Here is a 17,734-nt window from a genome sequence, read left to right as displayed (position 1 = left end):
GGTCTACCCAGAAGTCATTCTTCAATGGAGAATACAATATCACTATGTCCATTGGCTCGTAGCATGAAATATAATGGCTTGCCAACCAATTGAATTGGATTTGGAAGTTGAGAGAAGAAATAAATCAAAACACATGGTCAAAAACAGACAGAAGGTAGGGTCGGTGTTTGGGGTCTAAAAATCGGACGGATGAGAAGGATCAACAAACGTAGACATCTTGGACTTTTCCCTTTGACACCAACAAACACAATCCACAAAAAATATATCGTGGCCTCTTGCCGACATCCATCTACTTGTCTTCCAACTTCCTTTTTTGTTTTTTGCAATTTTCCTTAAAAATCATAACAGTTCAAGAATGGCAATTTTCTCTTGTTTTCAGGCTTTTATAGGAGGGTGAAGTTGGATGCTTGTCGATGTTGGGCTTTGGCCCGTACTATGTCATGAGAAAGAATTTGATTTATTGGACACTTTTCTGCTTTTTCATATGCCATGCATAGCTATGAAGCTGAATCTTTTGAAACATATATGGGAGATGTTAGGGGTATTTATTTGTGGTTATTTCTCTTATAAAAAATTATTAGTAAATAATTAGAGGTATTTTGGATTTTTAAGTCGATTTAATATGTTAGGCGGATCTAATATATTCAATGTCATATTCAATGACATATTTAATGACTATTTAATCTCGTAGACCTCTTATCTTGGGCTTATAAATAAAAATATCTAAGTACTATCATTTTATTACCCATTTTACTTATACATCTTTAATTTTTTCTCATTTCGACTTTTGCTGTATATCTCTAATTTAAACGTTAGAATGCAAACACAAAAAATATCATCTATTTTTATCTTTAACTGTTTTCTTTTTTTTTTTGTAATTTTAAAATTTTGCCTTTTAACTCGAAACTCGGAACCGACAGTAAAGGATCTATTGATCAACTTATTCAAGAATCTTTTAGAATTTGTGCTTGAAGATTAGCCAAAAACAGTTCTAGAGCAGAGGAGCTTGTTATTTACTTATTTTCTCAAGTACATGTTCTGTCTGAAGTAGTTAAAGACCGATTGGTTGTGTAATGAGGTTTGAGCCCTTTTGGTTTTGTTCTACCCTCTTGGGCCTGCATTGAATATTATGCCATTTTACATTTTGTTCAGTTTATATTAGGATTGACAGACTTCCGGACAAAAACCATGTTTTAATTATTATAACTTTGTTGCACCCCAAAACATTGGATTCAATTGGTTGGAGCATAATTCAATCTTCCCAAATCCAAAAATTATTGTAACTTCGTTTTTGTTTTAAAAAAAATACTTCAAAATCTTACATTTCAACCCCTCCGGGTCCTCCCCTTTCCCTATTTTTCTTTCAAAAAGGGGCGAGGAAAGTTAAGAACAAGCTACCAAGTTATTTGTACATTTGATTTGTTTGATTTCTTCTGCAGCCTAACTGCCCAAGTATAGCTATCCAATAAGTGAGGAAGGAACATTGGTCCTAAGCCCATTGCAGATTCAAGACTCTGAGCTCCGTCGAGACAACCCTGTTGCAGATTTCGGGACAATACCTGTCATTTTATTGATTATGTCTTCAAAAGATGGTCGGCTTTCTGGATCACTGTTTGTTTGAACACGATAAAGGGTTAGTTTTCTTTATTGGCTTCCAAGTTTCCATGTTTGGAAAACTGAAAGGAAATGGAGCAAAATTGACCTACCTTTTCCAGCAGTCACGGATAATAGATGCTACCTGAGGATCAACGCTTTCTGGTAGGTCTAATCGCCTATCCATGAAGCCTACAACTCCAACTACCTACATTGTGGTTTTAGGGAGTAGAGATTAAGATATCAAGAGTTTTATGTAGTTTTTGTAACAAAAAGTTGTTTTAGTGTTAAGGTGAATACCTGTAAAGAGTTCAAATTGTTCCATGGAATGGAGACAGTCATTAATTCCCACAAGATAACTCCAAAACTGAATACATCAGACCTGTTCAGATTGATGTCAGCATTGTGTGATTATCCCCCTAGAATAAAACAAGGAACCAGGGAGAAAAATATGAAGGGTAACTTAAGTCTTAATGTCTTTAACAGGGAAACCTCAAGCCTAGTTTCCAGAAATTACTTTTCATTTGAAGGTTCATTCCTGAGGACTTCTGGGGCCATCCATTGGGGCTGCAATGAGAAAAAATAGAAAGAACATAAGCAACTTGTTGTATGGTAAGTAGTTGTTATGTACAGCATTGATGCAACAAATAGGAAAAAAAAAAGGCACTGTAGGATATTCCACTTGACACTATTGCTGCTACAAGATCTATTAAGGAACTGAAAAGAATACGGAGCAGAAGGGATCATTACTGTTCCTCTTCCAGACTTTGTGGTTAAGAAAGTTCCATTTTTCCACCTTGACAGGCCAAAGTCTCCAACCTTAGACATTAAATGAACTGTAAGCAATCTAAAAATGATTAAACCTAATCGAACTATTAGAAGGCATTAACCAATATATGCTACCTTGACATTCCAATTTCTATCAACAAGGAGGTTGGAAGACTTCAGGTCCCTATGCACTATTGGCGGATTCCTATGATGCAAATAATTCATGCCTCTAGCCTGCAGAAAAAAGGGGACAGCAGTTTTTATTTGACAGCTAACAAGCAGAGAACTTGAAAAGAAGGGAAAGAGAGATAGAAAACGCACAACATCAAGGGCCATCCTCATACGCCTTCTAACGTCCAATGCTTGATTATTCTTGTGAAGTGTTTTGAAAAGGCTTCCCCTGATTATGGAACAAAATAAATATGAATGGGACATATCTCATCATCATGAAAGGAACAGTATGCATCGAACTTCTATAGGAGCTGATCCCTAAGAGATGTGGTGGAAAAGAACTCATGCAATACCAAGCATTCCTTGCATAAGCATAAGAAATGGTGGGAAAAGAATAAAATAGGACACTGAAACATCAAATGTAGATCGAACTATTAACAGAGGATCATTGGTTGAGCACACCTTCGACAAAATAACACGTCATTACCTAGACAAGAACTCTGTGACAATTGCAAGCCGCTCTTGTGAGTACACTGCTCCCATGAACAGCAGTACATTTGGATGTCTCAGTTTTCTCATTATATCAATCTAAGTGTAAGAAAAAGAAATCCAAGGATCAGAGCTTCATTTCTCACATGACATTTGATGCCGGAAACCCAAAAATATTCACGAGTACCTCTTTTTTGTAATCTAGTAATGTTGACTCTTTGTATTCACCTGCAAAATAGACCTTAACGGCAACATCCTTCGGGTTTGTTCAGGTTAGTAAATATTTTTACATGCTTATTTGGATTGGAAAAAGAAATTGAAAAACTAGGGAGTGAAAGGACTTACTGATCCATTCCAAATTCCACGATAAACAATTGCACATGAGCCTGAAGGCAAAAACAAACAAATTAAAAGGTTTATTAGAAAAATTGTAACATGTATGCTATCATTGCTCTTATATTAAAGAAAGTAAAAATAGTGCATCCAATGAACAATATTGGAGTTTATTTAATGACAAACCTACTTCTTGGAAACATCATTTTAAACATGGAGCTGTAACAAAAATAATATTGAACTACCTTTAAAAAGGTTTAGTTTCAAGTAATTGCTACTCAGACATGTATCTTGAAATTAATTTAAAACATGAACCAGAGGCAGGTTTCTTAAACCATACAAGAATCCATATCTATACCGATCAAACTATTTTTCCACTGAAGTGCCCCAGCATGCGGGCATTTTATGCATGTTGTAGCTGAGAAGTTTACCTTGTCCAACCTCCTCCCCCAAATGTAGGTCTTCCCAGAGAATATCACAATCAACCATAGAGTTTGGCTCATTATCCCCTTTACTCGATGAAGTTCCTTCGCTGCCCATGCTCTCCCCTAAACTTGATACGTTTTTACCGTCTGTGTGCTCTTGTAATTCATCTTCCATCTCTAAAGCATTAATATTAGGAGACTCTAGCTCCAATTTGTTTTTATTTAATTGGCACACAAGCCCTGCAGTAGAATCTCCGATTCTGGTTACTGAAAAATGTCCATTGCACTCTCTTAAAGAGTCTACAACAGATTTCTCTTCAACAGATGCTGGACTTGTGTGCTTCCGTACACTTAAAATTGCATTTTCAGTTGCAGAGAAAGAATTGAAGTGGTTTGGAGTTGATGCCTTTGAACCTCTATGAACGTTATGTTCATCTGTCACATCATTCTTTGCCAATCTACTAGTTGCACCCTTTTTCTGAAGACCTTCATCATCTTCGTTGCTGTGGTTGCTAGTTTCCCTGATGTGAAGTTTTGCCAAGATTTTTGCAGTCTACAGTCATCCCACCACATATTTTGCAAAAGTGTCAACAATAGGCAGAAGATATAGACAGAGAGGTAGAATTGCTTCAGGATCAAATGAATGCAATATTTAGTAGGCTGGTACCATGATAATGTCTACTCTTCTGCTTTTTAGTGAGTTCAGAAACAGTTCAAATCAAGATAAAAACAAGCATACACAATTGGAAATAAGGTAAAATAACCTAAAGAATGAGTTCGGAACTTCTGATTAATTATCTAGATGAACTGACAACAATGAGTTAGATGCAAGGCAATGGGAAAATAACTATGATATCCAAAGTCATTCAAACACTTGTTTGACAGAGCTTATAACAAAATAAGGTGAAAGAATGTCAATACGATTCTTGAAGGTTGAGCAAAATCGAATTCATTTTCATCCTCTTGAGAGCTTATTCCTTCAGCTGTGTTCCTCCCTTCACGGGAACTCGAGTTAAATTCACATTCCTTGGATAATACAAATGAGGAACGCAAAAAGAATAAGTTAGATATCTGCTTTACAGATATATAGAAGCAGCTGAGAAGACAGAACAGAGCCTTACTACTGTATTACGTGTCTCTAACTTGTCTTTAGTACTTATTGCAGCATCCCCTTTTTCCCTTGAATTACTACATGCATTGCTTATGCCACCTTGTTTCTTGAGTAGAAACCTTGAGGCCTGGGTGTTTCATCAGTGCAAAATGTCAAGCTTTTCAGAAAATGAAAAATAGAATCTAAATAGAAATGGGGCAAAGCTGTAGTAATGCTATACATAAGCACCAGAATAGAAACGGATGATGCAAGCTGTGGCCGTGGTGGATGCAAATCGATCCTTTTCATCTTTAACCTCTTTAGTCTACCATGATCCTGATATGTTCCCACATTCTCTGAATTTATACCATTAAAAACAGCTGCATCGCTGGAAACTGTTATAACACCAGTGAGCTGACCATCCTCGTATAATGGGCTTTTGCTCACCAGCGCCATAAACATTTCACCTGACCTCCTCTTGAAAGGGAACTGACCTGACCATGATTGCCCAAAGCTCAATCTCTCCATAATTTTCTTTAGTGGCGCATTGTATTCTTCAGCTATGAGAAACTCTGTATCTCTTCGTCCAAGGACTTCATTCGACCTCCATCCGAAAAGATTTTCAGCTGACCGATTCCTGTGGTAAGAGAACCCTTTTCTTTATCAGCTGCACAACTTGAAAGTGATGTATGATTCCATGAACGTGCAATGAAAGGATTCAGTAAAAAAAAAATTTTCAATCTTAATGGCAGACTATTAGATAAATTGCAATAAGACCTTTTATGCCATAACAATATTAATAGCCAGCTCGAAGATGCATTTTCTCTGAAACAGAGCATGCATAAATAATCTCAAATGAGTTGAAAAAGTTTGGTCTTGGCTTCTATTGCTGCACTTTAAACTTAATTGAATACACTGTATAGGCATACTGAAATTTCGTGATTCCAACACTGAACTTGTCTTTGTAACTTCTGTATAATATACCTTGAGAAACAAGCAACAAAGATAAAATATCAATTTTCCAAAGTTTGAGGAGCAATATTGTACCACTGTTCTTATTACATTTTACGTAAATTAAAGACACTTTGCAACATTCCTCAGGAACCAAAAGGCTATCTAATGAGTCTATAGTTGAGTATACATATATCACAAACAGAGAACAACACAAATGAATTGAATAAAAAAACATCTTAGAAAAAGTTTTATTATTCTTGTTTCACGGAATAAACCTCAGAAAGATTCATGTAGGATAGTGGGATTGCACCTTTAAATGTTTTGTAAATCGACATCATCTTATTCTTTGTTGGTATCTACTTTAAAGTGCTAATGAATTGTGTGTTTTCTTGGGGGACAATCTTCAGTTAGTTCTAAACTATCTTTCCTACTTCTGAAATGGAGAATTAATTATCATTGTATGACATAAGGCAATAACCACCACCATTATTAGCTTTCAACTTACTAGATGTACGTAGATGCATGTGGAAAACACAAAATGCGGAAACGATTCTTGCCTATGTTGGAAATAACGATTCAAATTCTATAAAAAAATTTGTTGGGGATTGGTTAAATATTAATTTATTGATAAGAAACTTGCAAAATAAGAATTTTAAAAGCAAATGGATTCTTGATAGGTAAGTTTATATGTTTATAAATTAATAAAGTCTCAAATCCTATAAAAGATTTGTTTGGAATTGGTTAATTATTAATTTATAGATAAGAAACTTGTAAAAGAAAAATTTTAAGAAGAAAGAGATTTTTTATAGGCAAGTTTGTATGCTTATAAATAGATAAAGTCTCTATGAGATTAAGTGTGAGAAAAAAATGTAAGAAAATTATAGGGTTTTATGGGATAAACACCCTATAGGATTGGGGATTTATATCTTATAGATGTGCATATTTGAATATTTGTGAGTGAACTAGAAGAAACTAGGATGGTCCATATAGATATAATACATGAGTGTATATGGATATTTGTTTGTTTATAATAAAATGGTGTATATGGATGTATATTTGTTTGTGTTTAGAATACTCCATAAAATTAAAAAAGATTGAGAGAGCCTGTGGATATTAATTGTTGAGTGAAATTGATTTGATATATGTTTGTAATTCTTTATAATTAGTGGATTTTTTTTTTCATCTATGGATGTAGGTCGGTTAAATTAAAACATGTTAAATTATTATCTCTTATGTAATTGATTGATTGTTTGATTTTACTTTCATTATCCTTATTAATCAAAGGCTTTTTGCCTAAAAGCCTGCCAATTATGGATCTAGGTGACACAATCCCTTGTACGAAAGATGCACATACAACTTTGATCATTAAACAACCACTCAAAAAAAAAAAAGTTGGACTAAAAGGAGGAAACATATGTAGTACAATCATGTTTCTAGTTCTTATTACCAGTTTGCAACTTTTTGGACTATCAATTATGGAAATTCGTAGAATACTAGGTGAAAATTTTGATATGAATGTGGCTGTGAGAACTAGTTTGGGAATCTTTTGACTAGCAGTTGTAGAAATTAATTCTTGAAACTAATTGATACCAATAAATTTCTTGCATAAAGCAAGTGCCAGTCATTTTTAAGATTGACTAACTCTAACATGTGTACTTTAACTTCCTCCAGGTGAGAAGATTGCAAGAAAACAAAACCGGGTTTGGATGTGAACTTCTATCAGACATCTTAACAATACTTTAAAACTATGCCACCATAATAAGAATGCAAATAAAGAATCCAAAAGAAACCCAATCTTCATTGCATTCACATTCATATATACTATAAAATTCATTGAAAGTCAACTTACAGCTAGTCCCGAGGGAGACTTCCATTTCAATCATGACTTATACTTTAAAAAAAAAAAAAGTTAAGTAACTTGAACTAATTTCCAAATTTCCTCTAATTAAAAACATTAACCTTTACAACAAAAAACCTTTTAAAGTCTACCAACTATAATTGACCTTTGGACTTTCTAAAAATATGCAACTGTTTGATCAAGACAAGAAAAAAACACCCACAACAAGATTCAATCTTTTTCAAAAAGAACAAGCACGAGAACTACTCAAAAAAATCAATTAAAACCTTAAAAAAGTGTTTTTCGTAATACCAAAATGTAATCTTTCCCGAAGCAGCTGAGCAAACATGAACAGCATGTCCAATGGATTCCAACACGTTTCTAAAAGGACTTCCCGTTGAAAAGTACCCAGGCAACGTTACAGAGCCGGAATCTGACGTGTCATCGCCTGAATCTGACGCCACCACCACCTCATCTGTTTTGCTTTTATCTTGCTGCACAAGCTCGTCAAACTCTTCCCTCAACTTAGCATGACTCGCTTCCAAACTCAGGCACCGGTCCACTAAGACTCTGTAAAGACTCGCTACTGACTCGTCTCCAGCCATTGAATCACTCACCGGTGGTGATTCCCGGGAGATGGATGCAAGCTTGCTGATGGCAAATTTGTTTAGCTTTTGATAATTGTAGTATAGTTTATTACACAGTGGTCGCTTTTCGTATTTGTTTTCAGAAATAAATTATTTCATTTAAATTAGTAATATTTATTGGGTACAAATCGTGCGGTCAAAGGGCGTTCGCCACGTGTCTTGGCCGGCAAAGGGAAGCCATCAGGTGCGGACAAATGTAATGTTGGCAACTCAAAGGCGAATTAGGCAAGGGATTTGATATTTTTAGAAAGTCAGTTTGCCGTTGGATGGTTAAGGAAACTGGCAGCCATTGACGAAAATGTATAGAATTTGAGCTTTAAATTACATGTCTTACCCCTGCCGCCATTGCTTTGAAAATTGAAACGAAGCAAGTGGGAGTGTGGTTTGGTTGCTTGTGCTCAAAGTCTAAAACCCCTTCTCCGGTTCTTTTACAACTTGCTGCTGTGGAATTGGTCATATTGTAGAGAAACATTCACCTGCGATCGGCACTAAATTACGTGTCCTGATCAATCAGTTTTGAGCTTTTGATGTTTGGAACGCGTTTGACAACTAATGAGAATCCGTTGGATGGTTAAGGAAATTGGCAGCCATTGACGAAAATGTATAGAATTTGAGCTTTAAATTACATGTCTTACCCCTGCCGCCATTGCTTTGAAAATTGAAACGAAGCAAGTGGGAGTGTGGTTTGGTTGCTTGTGCTCAAAGTCTAAAACCCCTTCTCCGGTTCTTTTACAACTTGCTGATGTGGAATTGGTCATATTGTAGAGAAACATTCACCTGCGGTCGGCACTAAATTAGGTGTCCTGATCAATCAGTTTTGAGCTTTTGATGTTTGGAACGCGTTTGACAACTAATGAGAATCCGACAGTCAGAATTACATGATGGGTGATCAGAGGTTGACAGAAAAGATTGCAAACCGAACCAGTAATTGAGCAATTAATAAAAAAAAAATTAAACCATGACTCGATCCATCACTATACTTCCATTTGTTTACTGAAAAAAAACAATCTTTTGTATTTGTTTTTTACTAATTAATCTTCCGAGCCTTACAAAATTCAAATTATTTTCATGCCTAATCATATATCAGGTTTGATTGTTTGTGTTATTAATCACTCAAATTTAAACTTTGTTTAATGATTACTATTACTTATCATCTCCCTAATAAAAAGATTAAGGATTAAACTTCATTTATTTACTTAATTTTACAAAATATAATAGCCATAACATCAAAAAGAAGAATTAGGTTTAACTACAACTCTTAATTTTTTTTAAAATATATTAATTCAATTAGATTTTGCTACATCCATTACATGGTGAAAAAAAAAAAGTTTAAAATAAAAAACACATATACGAGAAAAAAATATTGAAAAAAATAAGTTTTTTTTTTAAATAAAATTCATATTATATTTAAAACTGACTAAAATAATAAAAAATCCTAAGCTAATATACCTTTTTTAAATAAGCTGATATACGTTTATTTTATCTAACTATGCCTTTATATTTTGATTTGTATCCAATTAATTCTTATTTTAACTGAAAAAATAATTTATATTAAAAATTTATTTAAGTATAAATTAAAAATTTAAGGGTTTATTTGGATACAAGTTAAAAGTTAAGGGCTTAGTTAGATATAAATTAAAAATTAAAAACTTATTTAGATGTAATAAAAATATAAGAGTTGATTTAAATAAAATCGTAAATTTTAAAATCTTTTTTTATTATTTTAGCCTTTAAAAGTTTTAGCTGAATTGGTGTCCCAAGTTAATTGGGACTAACTCAATGAGTGAATTGATAAAAAAAAAATTTTATGTAATAATACATACAAATATATGTATATATTAATGACATTATAATGGTAATTTTATTGGAAGATATATAATCCAATTTTATGATATTTAAAGTAATTTGTGACATTTTTTTTCATTTATAATTTGCCTTTTTTAATTATATTAATATGCATATATTAATATATTTAATGAATTTTATGGACATAAATAGTATAAATGCATATAATTAACAAAATATTATTATGAAATTAATATCATAAATTAATCTAATTATAACGTTTAAAATTTTTTTATAAGATACAATTATTGCAACAAAGGGATTTAAATCTAATTCTTTGAGTATAGATACATGTACTTTACTACCAAATCAAATACACAAATAGAACAATTTAAATAACTAATTGACAAAATAATGTAATAGTAATAGTAGCCTAACCATAATCAAACTCAACAAAAAAAAAATCAATTAACAATAACATTATAATATCAAAATTAATTCTTTCTAAATGTACATGTTTTAAAGTAACAAAATATTAAATTCACTAATTAAGAACTAACAGCCATCTTAAATTTTCATATGAAATCATAAAACTAATCTCAAACACCCATCATCTATTATTTATCTTTCGCGCGTAAAATTTCACACACATTTATATAAATATAAATATAAATATAAGTATAAATAAATAAATATATATATATATATATATATATATAGAAACTTAATTTTGAGAGCTGGATCCCACACGACATCAGCCTTGAAAATCCCCACCTCACTCCATTCTCTTGATTTATTCATAGGTCAGGTAAGATTATATTTGAGCTGAAACTAAATAGAGTATTATTAAGTTTTAAATTTATTTAAATTTGATTCGATTTGAAATAAAAATATCATTTTACCGTTCAAGATCTACTCAATTTTTAAAGACTATCTAGGCTCATCAAGCACTCAGATATTTTAATTTTTTCAAATAAAAATAAAATAAAATTTATTGTAAATATTAGCTATGATAAAATAAATAATTAATAAAATAAAATCTAAAATATACTTTGTTAATTTAATTTAATGTTTGAATATGATTAATATATAAGATATTAATGTATATATATATATATTATTTAATTATTTATTTTTATATAATATAAATATGAACTAATATATATATATATATATATATATATATATATAAAATATAATAGTTATATTCAAAACGAATCCAAACTTTAAACTTCATATATAAGGTTCGGCTTATTTTTTAAACAAATTTAAATTTTAAGTTCAGATCTATTTAACAGCTTTAAATTTATATCCAAATCTACTTAAATTTTGGACATACTTTTGAGCTCGGATAGGTAGCCCAGTCCTTAGACAAATCTACTCCTCTATCTCCTCGGGCATAAATGGTTTCTTTGAGTTACTTGAAAATTTTGGAAAAACCTGTAGGAAAGTTTGGTGCACTTCATCACTGGAGAAACGTGCAGGTTATTCTGGCAATTACATTACATGTTTCCATTTCTTCTTTTAGTTTGAATTGAACCTTAATCACTTATGATGCGGTTGTGTCAATTACACACTTGCTTCCTTTTGTTGTGCAGAAGGAAATGCTCTGGTTTTTTTGACTTAAGTTGTCACATACAGTACATCTGTGTGAGTTGGATAGTACTGTTTGGTTTACATCCGACTGGTAAAACCTTCTTTCTTATCAACACAAGATAGGGAGAATGCAAGAATACGCTTATATTGCATTTTATTTTTAATTGCAGTGCTTGTGTTGCTATGGCTTTTACATCAGAAAGGATTCTTGGATCCTCTTTATGACTGGTGGGAAGATCATTTTGGGTTTGATGATCAGAGAATCAGAGAAATCCACGGACACGGTATTCTTATTGGCCACTTCCACATTAAAGCTAAGCGCCACGAACATGATTCTTGGTATAAACGAAGCAGCATTCACCATAAGCACAGACACAACCATTCAGAAAGGGACACTGATTATTATTATTATCTGCATCATGTTCACTGGGACAAGGACAAGCACAAACATATACGAGTCAAAAGTTCTAGAGTCATACAGAAAGTCCACTGGGACAGTCGGAAAAATTATTTTGTTGGGCACCAAAAGCACAGAAGGGCAAAATAGAGACGATAGAAAGACACTGAGGATTAGAAGCGAGACAAAGTTTGAGTTCAGATTTGGGCTGTTAGATGACTCACGGTTGAAGTTGCATGGCTGAAAAGTTGCTTTTTCTTTTGGGTCTGCAGGATAGGAATAGGGATGGTGGGGTTTGAACTCGCACCTTACATATCTTCGTAAACCTTCTTGCCACTAGACCAAGAAGCAGAAGATGAAAAGTTGCCTTTTTTCCTCTTTCATTTGAGGAAATGGAGGAAATCGTGACCTCTTCATGGTTCTTTATGTAGAATCCTAATAATAAAGCTAAAATTTAGAAAAGAAAATGTACAATATTGCAAGTAAGACCCGTTATATTATCATAGTCCTCTTCCTTTTTTTCCCATTTTTCTCAAGTATATGACAAGATTACAAAATTTGTATACGAGCATTGGTAAAACTATGATTTAGTGTTGCTTGGAGAGGCGACAGTTACAATCAGCTCTCTATTTTCTAAATTTTTCTACGTATTGACAACTGTTATCCTCTTCTGCAGTCCAAGAAAAAATAAATAAAAGCAAGGCTGACTGGTAAGATGCAAAGTTGGAAACTTGGAATATTTTGGTGTTTTTGCCTCTTAGCCTGTCTTGGATTGATATTGTTGTGCCTCGTTTCTGTAAAATTACCCCATTCTAGTTTTTTCCATGAGCTGGATGTGAAAACCATCTGGAAATTGTAAACCTGGAGTTCGGAGTATATTTCCTCCTTTGATTGGTTCCCACCTGAAAGGTTGAGGATCTAGGTGAGTTTCTAACCCTTGCTCTCTCTAACAAATTGTGCTCATGAGCAGATATAGAACATATTGTAGTTGGTTTAGCATACTGTCTTACCTGTACTTTGTAACCAGGCAATGGAGAAACACAGCCATCTGCACTTTAGTGAAGTCCGTTCCGACGCAAAATCTCATGCCACCACCGAATGCCATGAAATTCTTTGTGGCTCCATTTATTTCTACTCCCTGCAGTTAATAAGTAGAAGAATGTTTTGAGCTTCAAAGTAAAATTTTATGTGGATTTGTTTTAGTAGCAATCTCGTAGGTGAATGAGGATAGAGTTTCCAGTCTTCACCCACCTCCCATCTTGATGGATTGAAGGCGAGGGGATTTTGGTATTTTGCTGGATTCAGGTGCACAGCTGGGGGACAGACCATTACTGCCCAACCGGCTGGAATGGTATATCCTGCATTTCCAAAATTTATGTGTTAGTTTTCATATCAATTGCATGGAAAAAAAAAAAACTTGTTTATAACAATTGGAAAGTGGGTCAAACATTTTTAATGCATGCATACCTTTGAATTGGATTTGTCTTAGTGCTTTTCTGAAGATTCCTGGAACTATATTTGCCAGTCTGACTGTTTCATTGATGAACTGCAAGTTGCACTTGTCAGTATGGAAACAAACAGCCTTATGCAAATGATAAATGTCCTTAGTGGTTTAAAGCACAACTGTCTTACCTGGAATGTGTATGCCATTGATTTATATTCTTTCCATGTAAGTCCAGAATCTGTGTTTACCCGGTTTTGTAGAATTGCCTCATGCTCTTCCTGTAAGGTGGAAATACTTAAGTTTGTGTTTGTTCGGAGAACACTGAGGATTTTGCAAAAAAATGATTTTAGCTGGAATAATTTCACATACCCTTAATTTTTTCAGCACTGAAGGGTCGTCAGACAGGAATTTAACGGCTAAAGTTAGAGCCAGGGAAGTTGTTTCAAAGCTGGCAAAGAGTAGCACGAACATCAAATCCAGAGCAATTGCCTCTGTTAGTATTGTTCCCTCCTTCTGAAGTTCTTCAAGGACAAAATCAACAAAGTCACTTCGGTGCTTCCCGGGCATTGCCCGCCTTTCGTTTAGCAAGTTCTTCAGCATTTTCATTGCATTTTTCCTTCCCTGAATAACACTTTGAAGAGTAAAGACACAACAAGATGGGCCACATGGAGGCAAATGTTTCTAACTCAAGGGAACCCGATTACTTGCATGAATATAAAAGAATTTCCAATTTCAGCGTGCGTTTTAGATTCGTGTTAATTTGACCTTGTTATTATGCTCAAGAATAAAAAATTAAAAAAAAAAGGAAGAAGAAGAAGAAATAACTGGTTAATTGATGCTAGTAATCAATTGGTTAATAGAAAACGTTGTTTTACCTGTAAACATTTGTGATAAGCTGTTCCGGGTAAATCTAACGGAAAGGAGATTAATCCTTGTATAAATGCAACAAAGTTCTCCCTCAGATTCTGGGAGGAATTGTCTTGGTCATAACTTATCAGCTTTTTGGCTGTCAGATTAAATATCATCTGCAAAAAGTCCAAGTTATCATCAGACTACTGCCGACCAGAAACTTAAAACGGATTCACCATGAATGGGTATGTGTGAAAATTACACTAGCAGTTGCTTCTTTTAATTCAACAGTTTCTTGGCTTGACCAGCGTTGTAAACTTCTGCAAGCTGTTATCTCAACTTCAGGGAGCATTTTTTTTAGGCTTTCAGGACCAAAGAGATTAAGCACCATGTTTTTTAGGTACTTGTACATGAAACCGTGTAAGGAACCCACATTCTGACGTCCAAAGATCTCTGTGAAAGAGTCGGGATACCAGCTCTGAAACAGTTGCCCCTCTTGAAGAAAGACAAAATAATTGAGATCCGGGTCAGCCGATACGATTACCGGTCGCCCCACTAAGTTTGTCTTGAATATTGGCCCATACCTGGTAGTAAATAGCAATTAACATGTAAAGAATGGAAGGAGAGAAAAAGAAGATTATCAGGAGGAAAATGATTGCTTGCACAACTCGTCGAGCAATAAATGCTAGTCATGGAGATTGACTTTACCTTTTCATCCTCTCTTTGACAAAGGGAGGAATATCGGAAGTAGTGTTGGGGCTGAAGAACTGAAGAGTCTCGCCAAGAAGTGGGAAGCCCATTGAACCAGGTGGGAGCTTACCATTACATCTAGGATTTCTCCAGTAGTAAACCCAATGGGTGATGCATACAATAAGCAAAGCTCCAATGCACAATACCAACATCTCTTACTGAAAAAACAGAAGAAATATATATATATATATGTATGTATATCTTGGATTGAGGAGAGAAGATTATAAATGCTGATATGGTTTATTATGAAGAAATTAAAAGGGAATGGAAAGGTTAATATTGCCTGCAGAAATGAGAAAGAGTTTGGAGTAGAAACGTGCGAAGAATAAACAGGTAGAAGAAGAAAGTGCTGGCATGTATCTTATGATTCTCATCAACTCTACTTAAATAGGAAGGCGATGCATACAACTATTCAAGGGAATTAATTATAGTTTCCTGATCACTTTGTTTTTTTATCTCAAGGGATATATAGAATGGAATAATTTAGAGTAACTCTGTCTAGGTACTGTTGATATCATTTTGTCAACGCTGCACCAGTCGACAGAGCCTAGCACGACTAGAAGCTAACACGATGCTTCCTATATTCTCTCTCTCTCTCCGTCTAATGGTTGGATTTGGATATGCATTTTTTCTCTGTCAAGGGTAAAAGAAACCTATAACATGAAAACTAAACAAGCACGAGGCTGAATTTTAGCCTTTTTTAAGGAGATAATGGAGGAACAGAAAGGGCATCTGTAGATTTGAAAGGATCGATGGAAGTTCAAAGGATCATGTCTGACCAAACTAAGTATCTTAAACCAATCTACATTACATCATTAACTACAAAAATCTAATGGCTTCTTACCAAAACATCTTGAAATTGTCTAAAAATCTAAGCTAAATTTTCCCTGTATCTATGTGCTAGTGCCAACTGATCAGGTGTACTGCCACATCTGGTTTTAAATTTTTTTCTGTCCTGGAATCAGATCTCCTTCTAGATCTTCATTAGCTATAAATCTAATCTCATATTCTTAAATCGCAATGTCAAAGCTCCAATCTTATTGCATACATCACTAAGATTTCGAATGAAATGTCTCTAGATATGCATGCAACTACTGTGTTGTATATAACTTTTCACAATTTCATTACTTGCCAATAAATTTTTGAGACTAGTTAAAGTTAAGACTACTGTTCAGGTAAACCAATTTTCAATACATAGAGCACCGGCCCACCCGGCCATTGAGCCACGGACTGAACCCCATGCAAACAACTACAGCTACATTGTAGGTAGGTCACTGTGGATGAGCTTTCGGTCCTCCATTATATGCATTAGTCGATTAGATTATGTATTTATCACAACATTTGTCGCAATGATATCGGACAAAACTCCGTGTATAGGCCTCAGTCAATGGAATTCGGATGAATCTTGGAAACATAGTGTCCTAAAGTTTGCCTGGTCATGAGTTTAATTTTTTACTGATTAAAATATTGCATGCTAACTCAAAACAAGAACTCAAATGCTTATTTGCTTCATCTTATATCCAGAACTAGCTAGTGTTGCCAGGTTAAAAATCAGCTGATTTGAGATGAAATATAAACCCATGATTCTCTATCCAAATAGTTTAGTTTCAGCTTTTGACATGCCACTTGATTAAGATTTATCCATGAGAGGTTTCTGGTCATTAATTGAAAATAGTAAAGGGGGGAGAGGAGAGTCACTGAACATATAAGAGATTAAACCTGTAAAGTCCAACGTTAATGTTGATGTAATGACGATTAATTTTAAACTTAACTCAATTGATTCATATAATTAATTTTTAAAAAATAATATTTAATAAATTAAAGATTTAAATCTTAGTATCTATAATATATTCTTTTATCGTATAGGCCTCTTTGTAAAAAAAATGACAAAGGAAGATTGAACAGTATTTTTTTTTTCATAGCTGTCACAAAATTAACATTTTAATACATAAATACCGAGTGGAATATCCATCTGTACTAAAATTAACATTTTAGTTGACACCCCATTTGGGCAATGAAATAGACGGATATCCATCCTCTTCTAATTATTCCCTGTACTTTTTCTGATATATTTAGAAAGAGACACCGCTCTAAAGCTGTTTTCATAAGGTGATTATTTTTCTTTGTAAAGGGTCTCTTTCGATGCAGAAAAGTTCAAAATTTGTTGAATGAGGATGACAAAGATTGCGTAACTGTTGAGAATGAGCTTGGAAAGGATCTTTACAGTGGAGGTGCCCAAAAATGACAGCTCTTAGCTTTAAAATTGGAATTTTTTATAAAATTAAACCCAAAGCACTCGTATAAAAGAATGCTGCAGAAAGGGGTGCTGTGAAGTCAAATTCCCTGTTCTTTATTCCCTTTAAGTGAGGTGTTTAATGATAATAATTGTAATTTGGAAGAAAATTCTGAATTGCTGGTGGGAGATGAGTACTAATCCTAGAGCCTAAGAAAGGGACCTAGCTGTCAAGACATGTACAGTGGCACAAATTCTTGTTGGTTGGAACCCGCATGCAGAGGGTCAATAAATTAACAGCATCTTCAGTTTTTCTTTTCTAGATTTATATTCAATCTGATTATTTAATGACCCTACTCCTTTCCAATTTTTT

At 33.9% G+C, this 17,734-nt stretch overlaps 2 protein-coding genes across 9 annotated transcripts; both read right to left on the bottom strand.

Moving 5' to 3' along the window:
• Nucleotides 1-1,258: 1,258 nt before the first annotated feature.
• On the bottom strand, nt 1,259-9,196 carry LOC111291246 (uncharacterized). 8 transcript variants are annotated; one of them, XM_022882887.2, is made up of 15 exons: nt 7,973-8,726; nt 5,119-5,506; nt 4,901-5,017; nt 4,701-4,805; nt 3,786-4,332; nt 3,367-3,407; nt 3,209-3,277; nt 3,020-3,120; nt 2,683-2,761; nt 2,497-2,595; nt 2,344-2,412; nt 2,111-2,160; nt 1,894-1,975; nt 1,707-1,801; nt 1,259-1,609 (listed from the first exon to the last, which is right to left on the bottom strand). In XM_022882887.2, exons 1-15 carry the CDS (start codon nt 8,263-8,265, stop codon nt 1,507-1,509), a joined length of 2,238 nt encoding a protein of 745 aa, XP_022738622.2. In that variant the 5' UTR covers nt 8,266-8,726; the 3' UTR covers nt 1,259-1,506. The 8 variants fall into 8 exon arrangements, 7 of the variants coding, with proteins under 7 accessions (XP_022738622.2, XP_089623871.1, XP_089623869.1 ...); XM_089767745.1 differs by lacking the exon at nt 7,973-8,726 and adding an exon at nt 5,647-5,867; XM_089767743.1 differs by lacking the exon at nt 2,344-2,412 and having other exon boundaries at nt 7,973-9,169.
• Nucleotides 9,197-12,617: 3,421 nt separating this feature from the next.
• LOC111290074 (cytochrome P450 87A3-like) lies at nt 12,618-15,280 on the bottom strand. The gene is made up of 9 exons (XM_022881471.2): nt 15,087-15,280; nt 14,641-14,962; nt 14,405-14,554; nt 13,899-14,150; nt 13,718-13,807; nt 13,553-13,631; nt 13,337-13,443; nt 13,096-13,223; nt 12,618-12,987 (listed from the first exon to the last, which is right to left on the bottom strand). Exons 1-9 carry the CDS (start codon nt 15,278-15,280, stop codon nt 12,888-12,890), a joined length of 1,422 nt encoding a protein of 473 aa, XP_022737206.2. The 3' UTR covers nt 12,618-12,887.
• Between the last annotated feature and the right edge of the window lie 2,454 nt (nt 15,281-17,734).

This window comes from Durio zibethinus, chromosome 11 (genome assembly GCF_047325235.1).
Source record: "Durio zibethinus cultivar Kanyao isolate XHJ-2024 chromosome 11, ASM4732523v1, whole genome shotgun sequence".
Taxonomy (NCBI): Eukaryota; Viridiplantae; Streptophyta; class Magnoliopsida; order Malvales; family Malvaceae; genus Durio; species Durio zibethinus.
The sequence above is the reverse complement of the archived record's forward strand: the minus strand, read 5'-3'. Positions and strand labels throughout refer to the sequence as shown.